General features: G+C 43.3%; 1 protein-coding gene across 11 annotated transcripts in view; it reads left to right on the forward strand.

The window, feature by feature from the left end:
- RBFOX2 (RNA binding fox-1 homolog 2) overlaps positions 1-15,034 on the forward strand; it is a 228,669-nt gene that overhangs the window by 167,529 nt on the left and 46,106 nt on the right. For all 11 annotated transcript variants that reach the window (XR_008933229.1, XM_056845889.1, XM_056845888.1 and 8 more), the window contains one exon: positions 14,285-14,338. Coding sequence is in view for 10 of the 11 variants with exons in the window: in XM_056845889.1 (XP_056701867.1) it covers positions 14,285-14,338 (54 nt within the window). In the remaining variant the exon portion in view is untranslated. The remainder of the gene's footprint in view (positions 1-14,284; positions 14,339-15,034) is intronic.

The raw sequence follows: 15,034 nt of genomic DNA on the forward strand, positions 1-15,034 counted from the left end.
TGGTCTTTTTTTGAGCTCTCTGTGGTCAAGCTGAAATGAACCAAGTGCTTCAGTGCCTCGGGTGTGTTCAGTTGATGACTGGCAGTTACCCGGGTGCACAGCCTACTCACTCCGGCTCAGGGCTGCAGATAATTTCCCCTAAGGCCAAACAAGGAGGAGCCAGGTGCTGCTTCTGTGTCACCGGGAGTTAGTTACTATAATGCTTTCACTCTGAAGGACACACTTTCTGAAACTAAGTTTCTCTTTAAGATCCCGCTCTTCAGTGCCACTTGAAAACATGAATGTGCTCCTCTCCTGTGTTTTCTGTCACCATGGCTTCCAGCATGTTCCAGTCATATTTGTTTTAAGTTGCCCTCTGAACCTGGTGGTGGTTGTCCTGGGTAAGTGGGTGGAAAGCCTGGTTAAGAATAGAACTGTCTGGCTTTGTAACAGCCCTGGGCACCCTACCCCTGGAGGAGAAAGGGGAAAGCAGGGACACAGCCCTAAGGAAGGCGGCAGCTCATTTGCAGAGCCAAGGAAAGCTAGTTGGGTTTGCAAGGGATGAGCAGGCAGGAGGAAGGCCAACCGGTATTATCTCCCTATGGAGCAGGGGCCTCCTCTGGGGTAAAAGCCTCCTCAAGAGAAAGGGCCTGCTCAGGAGTAGGAGCAAGGAAGCAGGAACTAGGAGTGACCGGGGCAAGAGAGGGCTAAAAGGCCCCAGCTGAAGGATGTAAGGGGGTAGCTGACTAGAAGTTGTAGGCAGCTGGGCAGGGTGAGAACCTTTGCAAACAAGGGAGTACTTAGTCTCCTGGATACTCAGAAGGTGACATTCCTGGCCCCGAGGGAAGCCAGAAGGAACTTTTCCCTCCTGAACCAGGCAGACCAACTCCTCCCTGGCTTAACCCCGGTGAGAGGAGTGCAGCATCCAGGACAGGAGATTAAGGAGCTAGGATTGCAAAGGAGCAAGGTAATTCAAGTGCCTCTGTTACATTTCTGGCATGTTGACTTGTCTTTGGCACCGTGGAACACAGGCAGGATGGTGCTGCTGCAGTTATCTTGTTTGTGGGCTTTCTAGGGGCATGGCCACTGTGCGAACAGACTTGATGGGCCTTGGTCTGATCCAGCATGGCTTTTCTTGTGTGTATTATTCAGGCAGAAACTGTCTCATAGAGTCGACTACCAGCATGTTTGCATATTAAACTAAACTGAACTCATTAATAATGTGTTAATTGTTTTCGAAATAATTTGTATTTAAACAAAAACATTGAAAATGTATATGGCTACAGGTTTTTTTGCCCATTTTCCATTGGGAAAATTGAAAACGTCCTCAGGTTTTTCCATTCGATATATTTTGACTGTGCAAAACCTTCCCTCAAGTAGTATTTTACTCATTCTAAAACAAGAAATATTTTGTAGAGGTTTTTTCCAGTGCTCCCTCAATTAAAAAAAAAAATTCTATAGGAAATTTGGGGGGAAATCCTTGGGGGACACACATGAATCTCCCCCCCCCATTTTTTTGCAGGCCTTCATAGCTCTACTCCTGGCTTCAAGCTTATACAGTATGATGTTTCCCAAACTCTTGACTGTATGTGCATACATTAAAATTTGAAAGCATTTTATTCTCCCCCCCCAAAATATATATATATATATATTTATCTCTTATAGAATCATAGAGTTAGAAGACACCACCAGGGTCATCTAGTCCAACCCCCTGCACAATGCAGGAAATTAACAACTACCTCCCCCCACACCCCCAGTGACCCCTACTCCATGCCCAGAAGATGGCCAAGATGCCCTCCCTCTCATGATCTGCTTAAGGTCACAGAATCAGAATTGCTGACAGATGGCCATCTAGCCTCTTCTTTAAAACCTCCAGGGAAGGAGAGCTCACCACCTCCCAGGGAAGCCTGTTCCACTGAGGAACCGCTCTAACATGAACCTAGAACAATGGGCATCCTTGCATCTGTGTTAATATTTCAGCCCAATTTATGTTGTTTCCTGGCATCACACCCTCTCCTTCACTAGAATGTCTGCACTTAGGATGGTTCCATAGTTTGGCAATGGTCAGAGAGCATATATTGCATACGTCTCTCCCTCCTTGCTAGAGATGTAAAATATCCAGACATTTTGAAGCAATTGGAAAACCCGTTTCCTCCTCCCCCACTTTATTTCTTCTCTTCTTGGACTAATGACAGTGGGCACGTATTGGTATATATTGGCAGAGGGTTCAGAGCTGCATGGGGCTTTCAATAGGCATAGAGTTGGTGATGCATCCAGCATGGCAGCTTAATTTTTCAGCGCAAGCCTCAGCCTCTCTTATGATACAACAGTGTACGCAGCGCATGATTTGGAACCATTAATCTTGCACTCTCTGTATTCAGGTCATGTCTTGAAACAGTCCTGATAAATACGTTGATGCTTCATGGAGTTTCTCCCCAGTGGCACATTAACTATTTAATACCTGGATGTGGAAAAATCAGCACTAAAGTTTAAACCATGCTAGATTACACATAAGTGGGAAAAAATGTTTTCCAATTTCCAGTCTCCACCAAATTACCGGTTACTTTACCATCATTCTACTTAAAATAAATGTTATGTCTGGAGGATTCTTTTAGTGGCTTAGATGGAAAAGAGGAAGGACATATAAACTCCGTTGGCTCTGGGGTTTAGTCTTTGCTTTTACTTAATGAGAAGTTTTGGCTTTCTTGGCTCTGGCATAAGTCATAGGACTGAAGTCTGCCAGAAATACTTTTACTTTTTGGGCACGCATGCAAGAGCATGTGCCATTTTGCAGCTTGAGGTAGCTCTGCAATTGGAGCAGAAAAGCAGTCAATAATTCAGTCCTTATTCTTGCCTATACAGCATTTCTGAACAGCATAAATAGAGCCTGGAACTATAAAATGGAATAGGGAACATTTTTGCCCCACTCCCTGTAATTCTTCTTGCAGGAAGAAGGCTATTGGGTGAATCATGCTGAAAGTCAATCCTTTTTTCCTGTAGGGGACCGACAGTTGTTAGCAGCTTCTGCAGTGCGTGGCTGAGTACCCTTTCTCCCCCTTTTCAATGTCAGATATGATTGTTTCAGTGTCATCTGTGAAAGACTTGAGGGCCTTTGCCTGGAGTGGATTTCCAAAAATAACCACAAACATGGAGAAATTGTATAGATTGCAGGAAAATGGGCCAGGAGAGAATGTTACGACGTGGGAGGAATGAAGAAGCCCTGGAGGCTAAAACAGCAACGTGGAGGTCGGCTTCGTCCTGGAACAATGAGCATCAACCTATATAACCGTGCAATCTAGAAAAGTTTAGTGGCATGACCGAGCATTAACTCCTTCTGTTGTCATTAAGGTGACTGAGGAAAGGGAGAGTGTCTTGGGCCCCACCAAGCTTGAACATAAAGGGCTGCTGTGTGCCATCCCTGCTGGCTACTAGAGCCTCAGGACTTGATGGCTTTGTGGGTCTCAATGTTTTGAGGTCCCTTTCTGCCCCATTCCCTAATAGAGACGGTCTTATTAAAAATCTGTTACGTTTTGACTTCGGTTGCATCATCGACTTAGTCCTTTCTAGCAGTTGGTTTCAGATTTTAGTTATATACTTTCAGGAAAAGGGAATTGTGGTGCTGAATGAGGATGTCAACCACACCCTACCCTCTATCTGTAAATATTTTATCATAGAACATAAGAACATAGGAAAAGCCATGCTGGATCAGACCAAGGCCCATCAAGTCCAGCAGTCTGTTCACATAGTGGCTAACCAGGTGATTCTAGGAAGCCCCAAACAAGACGACTGCAGCAGCATTGTCCTGCCTGTGTTCCACAGCACCTAATTTAATAGGCATGATCCTCTGATCCTGGAGATGATAGGTATGCATCATGACTAGTGTCCATTTTGACTAGTAGCCATGGATAGCCCTTTCCTCCGTGAACATGTCCACTCCCCTCTTAAAGCCTTCCAAGTTGGCAGCCATCACAACAATCTAGGGCAGGGAGTTCCGCAATTTTAACTATGCGTTGTGTGAAGAAATACTTTTATCTGTTTTGAATCATAGAACTTAACTGCCCAACAGCAAACTGGAATAATGGCAATGCATATTGTATGCGTTGTACCAGGATGCAAGGATTTCTTGTGGGGTTGGATGCAGCAATCTGTTCATGTAAAGACTGTGGATTCTCTGTGTTCTCCTCTTGCTGCAGCAGCTATTTCCAACCCTGGGAGAGTTGAGTCCTAGGGATGCAGGACCCTCATGGAGCAACAGCAACTTAGGTTGGTGGGCTGCAGCGAAGGGGGAAGGAGAGAAATTCACCCCTCCTCACTCTTCCATCAGTGACACTCTATTGACAGGAAAAGGAAGAAAGGGCAATATTGCCTCCTTCGCCCTACTTATGCCCACCAATCCACATACCTAATAGTCCATGTAGGTTCTGCAACCCTGGGAACCCACTTTCCCAGGGTCAGAAATGGATGGTGTTGGATGGAGAAAGTGTGTGTGTGGGGTGGCAGATGGATCGCTGGTTCCAACCCAGACAGTGACGTTGGGGGCAGATGGGTAGTTTTGCATAATTTGTCTCTTCATGCAGTGAAACTAATCCTTATGTAACCCTTTTAGTCTTAAAAGGGCCAGGTTAGTGGTTGTCGTGTTTTGGATGCCCCATTCAAAACAGGAACTGTGCTTCAGCGAACATCTGTTATTTAAAAAGGGGTACAGAACCGTGAGTTTTCACCAAATCATCATTAATTTTAAAAAATTATTTTGAGTAATCCCAAAGTCAGAGTGAAAGAAAGAATAAGTCTCTTTACTGTCCAGGTTCTAACTCATGAACTCCAGGGAGTTCTAGATGCTTGGTGAGATCTCTCTTCTTTACAGACTCTGAGAAACCAATTTTTCCCCCCTCACAGGAGAAGGAGAGGTTCCATAAATACTGGGGACCACAGCCCATGCCAGAAGATGGCCAGTCTTCTGCCACCTTCCTTTCTCAGTGCTTCTCAGAAATTCTTCCAGAGAGAAAATCCTCCACCACCTCAAATGAGGGGAAAAAAACCTTTGACTGCCGTTCTCTCATTTCTCCCTTTGTCCTGTGCAGAAGTCGCCTCCCTCTAGAGGGCGGTGTTTTCCAACCAGAACCCCACTATGCAGGGGAAAACTGGTCACACACATTCAAAATACTTAATAAAATATTAAAGCTTACACTTTCTAAAGGTCATGATACCAAGTATTCTCTCCCCCCCCCACAATTCAAAAGTCACATTAACAGGTAGTAAGCTATACCAAATGTCTGAATTCATATTTACCCCCCCCCCCATTTTCAATAAATTGTGAAGTTCTTGTTACTCCTGGGAGGTTTTTTATTTTAAATAACAAAGAGAGATGCTAAATTAAAACTTCAAATTATTTTCTGTAAGAAAAACAAGGCCATAAAAATTGATGACGTTTTGAAAATCCATTCTTAAGCGAAAAAAATTGTTATTTTTTAAACTTTGTTTTAAGTTTTAAACAAGCAAACGTTGCTGTCAGTCCATTTGTACAATATTTTCAAACAACCCAGTACCCTCTATCAGACGTCTTTAATACAAAAATGATAATATAGCATTGTAGCTCAGAGTCTTGAAGTCCTTGTTCAGATGTCACCTCTGCCATGAACTCACTAGTTGGGCTCCGGGAAGCCCCTCTGTCTCAGCTCCCCATCTGCAATATGGGGTTGCCTACTTACAGGGCTGTTGTTTGGATTAAAAGATATGTGTGAAGCGCTTTGACTGTTTTAAAGTGCCATTCAGATGCTAAGTGTGATGGTGAACCAGCAGCAAAAATATCTGACATGATATCAATAGGTCATGAGGACTGTGTTTATTATTGTGTAAATTTTGAATATTTTAGACTGTTGGCCACAGAAACACAGAAAATTAACTTACTAGCCCTTGTTTCTGAAAAGGTCTGGTAATTCAGTCTTTTTTTTTTAAACCCTTTTAATTAGTATCCTTGCATATCTACAGAGAAAGCCAAACCTATTTTTATTTTCAGTCACTGTCGTCTTTCTAAGCAAATATAAACTGTAGTACGAAAGGTGATGGAGCTGCATATAATGAAGCTTTGTATTGTGCTTTTTTGTTAGTGCAAATGCTCTATTTTTTTTAATCCATGTTATACCTTTTATTTAGACCAATCAAAATACCACAAGACCGGGCAAGCTATCTCCAATACTTACCATCCGGCTGAATGCTGCATGGGGTGGGGGCAGAAATACAACTTTCATGCTATGGTGCTAAGGTCTCTGTCTGTGTCATGTGTATAATGCTAAGCTAACTTCGGTAGGCACAGGGTGCGGCCGAGTGGTATCAGATTGTGCTGTTGTTATGCTGGGGGAAAAGTAGCAAAAATCGAAGCCAACCAGCTAAAAATATACTAACAAGCAGTTAGTTCATCAAATGACTCTCAGATGCCTAACGGAACGCACAGGTTCATTAAAAGGTTGAGAATGAAAGAAAAATGTGGTGATGCCTGTATTAACAATGCTGAAGAAAAAATTTAGTTGGTACACCAAAAACTGTCAATATACACCAAATTGTGGTAGCATTATCTGGTGAAGTTTCCCAGATTCTTTTTCTTCCAGTTGAAATGTTCCTTTCCCAACATTTCAGTATTCTCAAAACAGACAAAAAATGCTTGTAGCTATGTTTGCCCATAACAAAATCCAAAAACACATGTTTTATTAAGACCAACTATATTAACACTGCACATTGTGCAAGCTTTGGGATTCTCCAGAATTTCAGGTATTACATTGATTTTGGTTTTTGACCAACATTGTGTGTGTGAGTGTACTGTCAAGTCACAGCTGACTTATGGTGATCCCATAGGGTTTTCAAGGCAAGAGATGTTCAGAAGTGGTTTGCCATTGCCTGTCTCCATGTGGGCTGAGAGAGTTCTGAGAGAACTGTGACTGGCCCAAGGTCACCCAGCAGGCTTCATGTGGAGGAGCGGAGATTCGAATCTGGTTCTTCAGATTAGAGTCCACCATTCTTCACCATTACACCACTCTGGCTCTCTTAAAAAAAAGCTCTGTTTAGTTATATAGTAATAGATTTATATTTTTACAGTACCCAATTAGAATGCTCCTTTGTTGTTGAAATATATAAATTAGAAATAAAAATAAGTGATTTATTACTACTTTTTTCTTATTTGTATTTTAAAACAATTATTTAAATTGTCTTGATTCAACTCTGTCAGCCTTGAGATGCCTTTGGCTTCTGAGGTACAGCAATTCTGACCCCAGGAGTTCAGAGCCCCAAATTTTCATATGGAAGATTCGTTTTGTAGAAAGCTTTGTAAGAATACAGTCTCAAGTAAGACAAATCTCAGTACTAGCGACTTATTTTGTCACCATGCTGTTTTGGGAAAATGCCAAAACTGTGTGGCCCAAAGCTAACTGCTTCTGATCTGAATACTTAAGACTACTTTAGCAGACATGCACTGTGCTTTCTCTGTAGTCAGTAAAACTCTGTCAAGTCTTGCCTCATCTTTCTGTGTAGACTGGCATGTAAATAGCCTGCCTCAGCTGGGTGAGGAATAAGTCTGAAAATTATGGTTTAAATGTGGAGGTGAAATATAGCGGAATTAAAAATTTAGCTTTGGCCACAAGTGTTATGATAGTGTACCATGAGTGTGTTACCTTTTGTTGTTGCTCTAGACGTCAGCTCTATGACCTCTGTGAAATTTGGCTTCTTGCTCTGACTACATCTCATGACACCTGTCCATGTACCTTAATAGCTGACTGTCAGCGAGGTGTTGGGCATCAAATGTTCCTGCTTTAAGCAGCGGAGCAGAGGAACTTGTATCTGCCAGCTAATCTCCTTTGTTGAGCAGCTATTAAAAACATAGGAAGCCCCTTTGGATCAGGAGTTGAATCTCCAGTGACTACTTTCTTACTGTACTTGCAATGTCTAGTTTAACACTGTCCACGCTGTGAATGTTGCTGGCCTAGTTAGTTCATTGCCTCTGGGGAAAGTCATGTTGTTTGCAGTTAACGTTTAAAAGAGTTGACAGCAAGACTGAAATAGTTACACAGGGGGGCCTTATAAAGCTTGCAAAGTAGGCAACCGTGCCTGTTTTTTATTTAATAGTAATTAGTGGATGTGAGTCATAACGTTTGAAGCAGAACATTCTGAAAATGATGCCCTCTGCGGTAATAATACAGCATTTTCACAGTATATCAGACCTGATTCCCTTCTAGATATCGTAGTCGGAGCAAAGGGCATGTGAAACACCATAGTATCATGGGTACTATGATGTCATCAAAGAAAAATAATTTTGAGAAATGTGTATTCTTTTGGGTGACAGGCAGTCCAGATGTTTGATGGTGGTTTAAGACAAGCTTTAGAAGGTGTGAGTGATCTGATGAGAGAGAGCCATGTGGGGGGTCTGGTTTAATGAAACTGGAAAATGATAGTCATGCAGACTTTCTGGCTGTACTGTGTGTGTTTTGGAGGGGAGCCGAGGATACTTTTGCTTTTCAGCAAGCTGTACTGAAGTACACTAACAGTGCAACCCTAAGGAGAGTTTCTCCAGTCTAAGCCCATTCATTTCAGTGGTCTTAGACTGGAGTAACTTTCCTTAGGATTGCACTGTAGGGAGTGATATGGTAGCCACAGCAGTGATGAAGACTCTAGTTGATATTAGCTGAGGAAATATGGTGTCCTGGAATGTTCATGAGCATTTCAACTGGTGAGGGGAGTTACTCATTTGTTAAAAAATTATTGCAGCATTTCTATGCCACCCTTTAATTATGTGCTCTTTTTGGCTTCTGTAGAGTACATGCAACAAGGGGCCAGATGAAAATTGAATTACAAGCCAATGGAAGGGCCCTCCCTTCTTCTGCAGGGCAGCTGGCCCTGGTTAGCCATGCAATGAGAGATCTTTCATCCAGGCTTAGGGATAGGAGGACCCGTGTGAGCTGCACTGGAAGGCGAAGGACTGGAAAGCTTAGTGGGGGGGAAATTCAGGAGACAGTAAAGCTATGAGAGGAAGGGAGCTAAAGGAAGTAGCCAAACCAGCCAGGCAGAAAACAGCGAACCTAAGGGAAGGATATGAGGCAGGGCCTGAAGGGAACGGAAGGTAGAAAAAACGAGTTGAGAAAATGAGGTATCAATGAAGGGTGTGGCTGGGAAAAAAAATCAATGCACAACATACAGACGTTGCTGTTGACAGAAAAGGCAGCTGAACAGGCAGGGAGCCTGATTAAGAGTCAGAGTGACTAAAATATGTGAATTCCAGATGGATAGCTATGTTAGTCCGTAGGAGCAAAATAAAACAGGAGTTCCAGTGACATTTTAAAGACTAACAAAATGTACTCCAGTTTAAGCTTTTTTTTTTTGGTAAGTCAGAGCTCAGTGCAATTAGGTTAGCAACAAAAATGTGTGTTGGGGAGGGGGGGTCATTCAAAGAGAAGCCTGTTGAAATAAGATCAAATCGAAAGAGTCATTAATTCACTCCAAATGGGGGAGGACCGTTCTGAACTGTTGATAGACAGGCAAAGTAGGATTAACATTAAATCTGATCTAGGAAAGAGCAGGATGAAACAAGGTAAGCACATACAGTTACAAAGGTACAACTCAACTAATTAATATATTTTAAGGAATGAAATGTGTGAGATATTGGCCACTCTGTAGTGAGTGAGAAATCTGAAGTTCTTGTTAAGCTCAGAAGGGGAGTTATGCTTTAGTGTTGAACTTAATGAATTCTAATTCAGCAATTATGTACTGAATTCTTCTCTTGAAGTTCTTTCGGAGAGCAGTGAGTTTTACATTAGCAGTAGCATGTCCTGAAAGATTAAAGTGTATACAGGTTTCTTAGTATTGTGATTTTTGATGTCAGTTTTGTGCCTGTTTGTTCTTTTGTGTAGAGACCAGCCTCTTTGTCCGATGTAGATAGTAGAAGGGCATGATTGGCACTTGATGGGTTATATAACGTTGGAAGGTGAACGAGCCACTTGTAATCATGTTGCGTGAGTATATTTGCATAGTTGGCATCTAGGTTTGTTGTAGAGTCTGGTTTCTGAGTTTGTCTCTCTGTTAGGTGATCCATTGTTGTAGGTAAGAAATGGCCTGTAAACAAGGAAAGGCCTGCCACCCAAGGAAAAGCCTGCCACTCAACGCCCGTGTGAAAGAAATGTCATTATCTATGATAGGCTGCAAGTCATTAATGATGTGTTGGACCAATTGAGTGGCAAGGTATAAGTGACAACCAGTGATGTTTGTAGTAAGCCAAAACAGTACCCAGAAGTAGCCTACTACTAATAAAGAGACAACCCAACATGAAATCACTGAGTCAGAGTATGTTAGTAAGTTTCCCGTGGAAACTTCTACAAAGCGCTGAGGGGGCCCTATTCAGATTGAGACTGAACAGTAGGCAGAGGAGCTCCCCCCCCCATTTCCCCAAGACAAAATAGTGCTAGAAGGGGCATTATTTACCATATTGGAAAGAGCCAGTGCTGTGTAGTAGATAGATTGGCAGACTGGGACCCTGGGCAACTCAGGCTCGAATTCCCACTTCTACCATGGAATCTTGTTGGTTGACCTTGAGCTCGTCACAAACTTTCAGCCTGGCCTACCTCACAGGGTTGTTATGATAAAATAGGGAGGGGAAACAGTGTTCTAAAGCCTCTTTACCTGTCGAGTGTTCATCCCCATGAGGCTCACCTGGTGCCTAGTTTGCTTTCTTTGAGGTGTCAGGCCAAAATATTTCTCTTTTTTAATGAGGCTTTTAACTGTGAGGTTCCACCTGTATCTATTTTTATGGTGTGCTTCTAGCCTGAGGACTGTATTATGAATAGCATTTTAGGCTGCCGGGTGGAGGTTTTATGGTTTGTTTCTTTGGCTTCATTTTATGCTTTTGTTATGAATTTATTGTGTGTTTTTTAACTTTGTGAGCCACTAAGGTCAAGTCTCTGGAGAGGTGACATATAAGTTTTCCAAATAAATACATCAGTGTTCTAGGTAAATTGTACAAATCGAAATAAATGAAAGGATTTTAGTTTATTGTAGAAGGTTCTTACCTGAAAGTAAGAAAGGAAAGAATACTTATTACCCAGCTCCTCAGTGAGAACATGCCAAAAGTATACTTGACAGGACATACTCAAAATTTATTTTCTGCTGTGGGCTGGAAGCGCTGATAGTGAAGAACTCACTGTAGTTCCTTTGTCCTGGAGAAAACACAACCTGATAAGAGTTTAGAGTTGCAGGTACTCTAAAAGAGCGAGGGGCCAATTAGAATGATCCTTAGGAAATATTGATGGTTCTCAGAGATTTTTTGGCTGGCGTGGTTGGTGGTCCTGTTGAACCCTTTGTTGATCTCTGGAGGTGGCAGCCTGTGATGTTGACGCGATCACTCTTAAGTGCCTTCTTCCTCTAGTTCAGTGGTTCTCAACCTGGTGGTCGGGACCCCCAAGGGGGTCACGAAGTGTTTTCTGGGGGCTCGCCGCCACTGTCCTGGGACAGCCCCCATCCCGGGCTGTCCAGGACTAACCCAGACGCCCTGTAACCCTGATCCATCCGCGAGGGCAGGGAAGACCCCAAGCAGAGAGGTGAGGAACTGGCTGACTGACAGCCAGAAGGAGCTGGGCTGCAGAGATGCGGCGGCGTGCCGCCGCACACCAGCTGTAGCCCCGCTGCCCAGCTGAGAAGCGGGCGGGCCAGCCCTGGGCGTGGTCGCACCTGCGCCGGGCGGATGATGCGGCAGGATGTGTGGGAGGCCGAGGAAGCTCCCCTGGCTCGGCCAGTTCAGGTCTCGGAGGAGAAGAGGGCGGTCCCCCTTGAAACCGCTACAGCCACGTTGTTTTTACTTTTAGCCGGGCTCGGGTGGGGCGGGAGTTTCAGCCTGGAATCCAAGTGCGCATGTCTGTAGGGTGGCTTCGCTTTTCTGCCCTGAGTCATCAGTTCTGCTCTGGCAAGGCCAAGGGGGAGAGAGTCGAGATGCATGCGCAGTTCGGGATTTCCCCCTCGAGCGCGCAGGTTCGGTGAGGCGCAGAAGGAGTGGTGACTGGCGGAGGGGAGAAAAAGGCACGAAAAGTCCGAGCGGGATAAGCAGCCCTCGGCTCTTTCCTGGCCCTTCTCTCTCGTGAGGTGATTAAACGGAGCTCCACTTTGAGGGATAACTGCAGTTCTGTGCACAAGCAGTGTCCCAGTCACAAGAGAGGCGGTTTCCTCGCGAGAGCCCCAGCCTGCTTGGAAGAGTTTTTGGGGAGAGAGGGGAGGACAAGGAACGCAGTGCATGCTCAGAGGCACTCTTTCCTCCTTGCCAGGAAAGGTTGCCGTGCCACACAGTCACAGCTGCTGCGCAACACGTGGTAGTACCATTTGCTTGCTTGTTTTAAACTTTAAAATTTAAAGTAATTATATATATGGATACCCTGGACTGCCAAAAAAACAAATGTGTTTTCTTTATCCTATTGAAAATGTCATTTATGCAAATTTATGGAAATGTGACGAGGGTCGCAGGTTACTTGGCAATTGTAAAAGGGGGTCACGACTCGAAAAAGGTTGAGAACCACTGCTCTAGTTAGAGGCTGATTAGCGTCTTGGTTTGCCAAGGAACTGAAGCAATGAAATGGCAGAAACAGTGGCTAGATAGCAATGGTAAAAAATTCGCTATTAATCTTCATGGCCATGGGATAATGCTGAATTTAGGGGCTGTACTGTGGTGGGAATAACATCAAAGAGAACACATTTCTCTCTCACCATTGCATAAGTAGTTAACTCCACCCAGCCGAGTTTTTCTGAATGGTGACTAGACCTGTTGTTACATCTTTGCCCACAAAAGAAGATGAAGGAACCCTGAATGGCCAAGTAGCACAGTAATTTGCCAATAAGGATGGTATCTGTCAGAATCTATACAACTGATTTTATTACAGCTATAGGTTCTGCTGTCCCTTGGACTTCCACATGTTTTCTTTTGTTGGATACTTTTTAGTTTGTACAGGCTGATGATGTGGACAAGAACTTTGGAGACATACCTACTGTTTGCACGCTCAAACCTTGGCATTGTTAACTAATTAGATCTGTCAGGAAGCAAGTGCCCTGTTGGGCAGGAGAGGTTGTAAATGTCTTTTGAGGGGAGAGATGGTGTTTTCAGCCTTAAGTACTGGGTCAGGGGACATATAATCCCACCAACTTTGACTAATTTGGCCAATCACCAATTTGTGTGAACATGCAGTGGTGGCACAATTCCTGAGATTCCTGAGTAACATCTTCTTCAGTTCATTCTGACTTAAGTCTGAACTTCCTTGGTTACTGTTATGTATACGTAATCCTCATTAGGAAATGGACAAGGAAGTCAATCCCTGTTACCCCTTTTGGCACCCTTGGCCATGGTATACTTCTGAACCACTTCACTTGATAGGGTTCATGACATATGTTGTTTGCGCTGGTTGTTTTTGGAAACTTAAATTTGGCACTGGAGAGCTGCTCTTCTGCTGCACAGTATTGTATGGGGTTCCATCAAGTTTGTTCTTGTTTCCCAAGCTATTTACAACTCATAGGAAGCCACTGGGTGAGGTCTGGGCCATCAGTATGTAGGTGTCACTGTCTCTTCTCTGTCACGTCCTGGGAAAGCAGCGTAAATTCTGGACCAATATCTGACATCAGTGATTGGATGGGACTGAACAGCTTAATCCTGACAGGATGGAGGTGCTGTTGGCTGAAAATATGGCTGATCCGGTTATAGGCATAATACATGGATGTAATTGCATGCATCCTAAGCAGCTCGGCCCCATGTGCCACTTCCTTCTTGTCCCAGCTTCTTTGCCACTCTTCAGACCCCATTCTCCTTTTTGCTACATTTTTCTTTTCCTTCTTCTCACCAATCCCCACTTTCCTCCTTGTCTTGCCTGCCCACTCTTCCTTTCCCCAGCTCACCTGCAGAATCAGAGTGAAGCTGCAACAGCCATTTTGGATAACCAGAGTTTCCTAAGCAATCCAAAATGGCTGCTGAGATCTTGACACTGTATTTTTTTTAATGCTCCCTCCTTCTATTATTGTTTTCAATGTAAGATTTTTCTACAAATATGGTGGTCTTATCAGTTTTGTAGAAACCCTTCTTCTGTCTGTGCATGGCCCCATTGTGTGAATTTTTGTGATCCTCATTCTGGAGCCAGAATATTGATGGTTTTCCTGTTCAGAACACTGATAGTTTCTTTTGCAACTTGGAAACCTCTTGGTTTGAGAGGTTGGAAATGCATTGTTTAAACCAGTGGATTACATATTTTAAAAGGATAAATGAAAAGACTAGGGATAATTTTTTTATTCTCTTTTGTCTTTACAGCAATTTGGCAAAATCCTTGATGTAGAGATAATCTTTAATGAACGTGGCTCCAAGGTAAGCTTTTTATTTCTATACCCAGTTCCTCACTCCCGCCCCCTTCATTTGACATGACAAGGCAACTTGCTGCCCAGAGAACATATTTTTCAGTAAGATCTGGAATCAGGCAACATATATGGCAAAGTTACCTAAGAAGTTCATGTTGCCTTTCCCTATAATTACAGGTGCCGAGTGCTCTAAAGCTCCCATATTTTTCCCTTTGAAAGATCAGGATCCCAAAAGTTCAAGGTCATTTAAGAACAAAAGGGGTTACTGAAGCCATCGGGACACATTTTTTTCTCCATACTTTGGAGTAATGTTTGGGGGAAATTACTCTTACGGTGTTTTTCCCCCATTAACAAACCCAAAAAAGATTTAAATGGGATATAAGAGGTGTCTTTGGTAAAAGAAAGTTCTACACCCCTTTGATAGCATAACGGACCCTTCAGCGTTGCCAAAACATTGGTCTTTTATAAGTTATCTGTATAAACTTCCAGATTTCTAGAATGGCTTTGTGTAGTTGCTCATGATGTGATAGAAAGGTAGTTTTGTTGAGGGTTAATGCCACTCTGGAGAAAAGATTTCAGACTTTAGGGTCACAAGTGCAGTGATTTTGAGTGATACTTTCCTAACTGGTTCTCATCACAAAATCGATGTCCCTTCACTGAAGAATTGATGTGATTCTCTCTCTGCCCGGTAGGTCCAGCACTGGAA

Source organism: Euleptes europaea, chromosome 3 (assembly GCF_029931775.1).
Source record: "Euleptes europaea isolate rEulEur1 chromosome 3, rEulEur1.hap1, whole genome shotgun sequence".
In the NCBI taxonomy this organism is placed as follows: Eukaryota; Metazoa; Chordata; class Lepidosauria; order Squamata; family Sphaerodactylidae; genus Euleptes; species Euleptes europaea.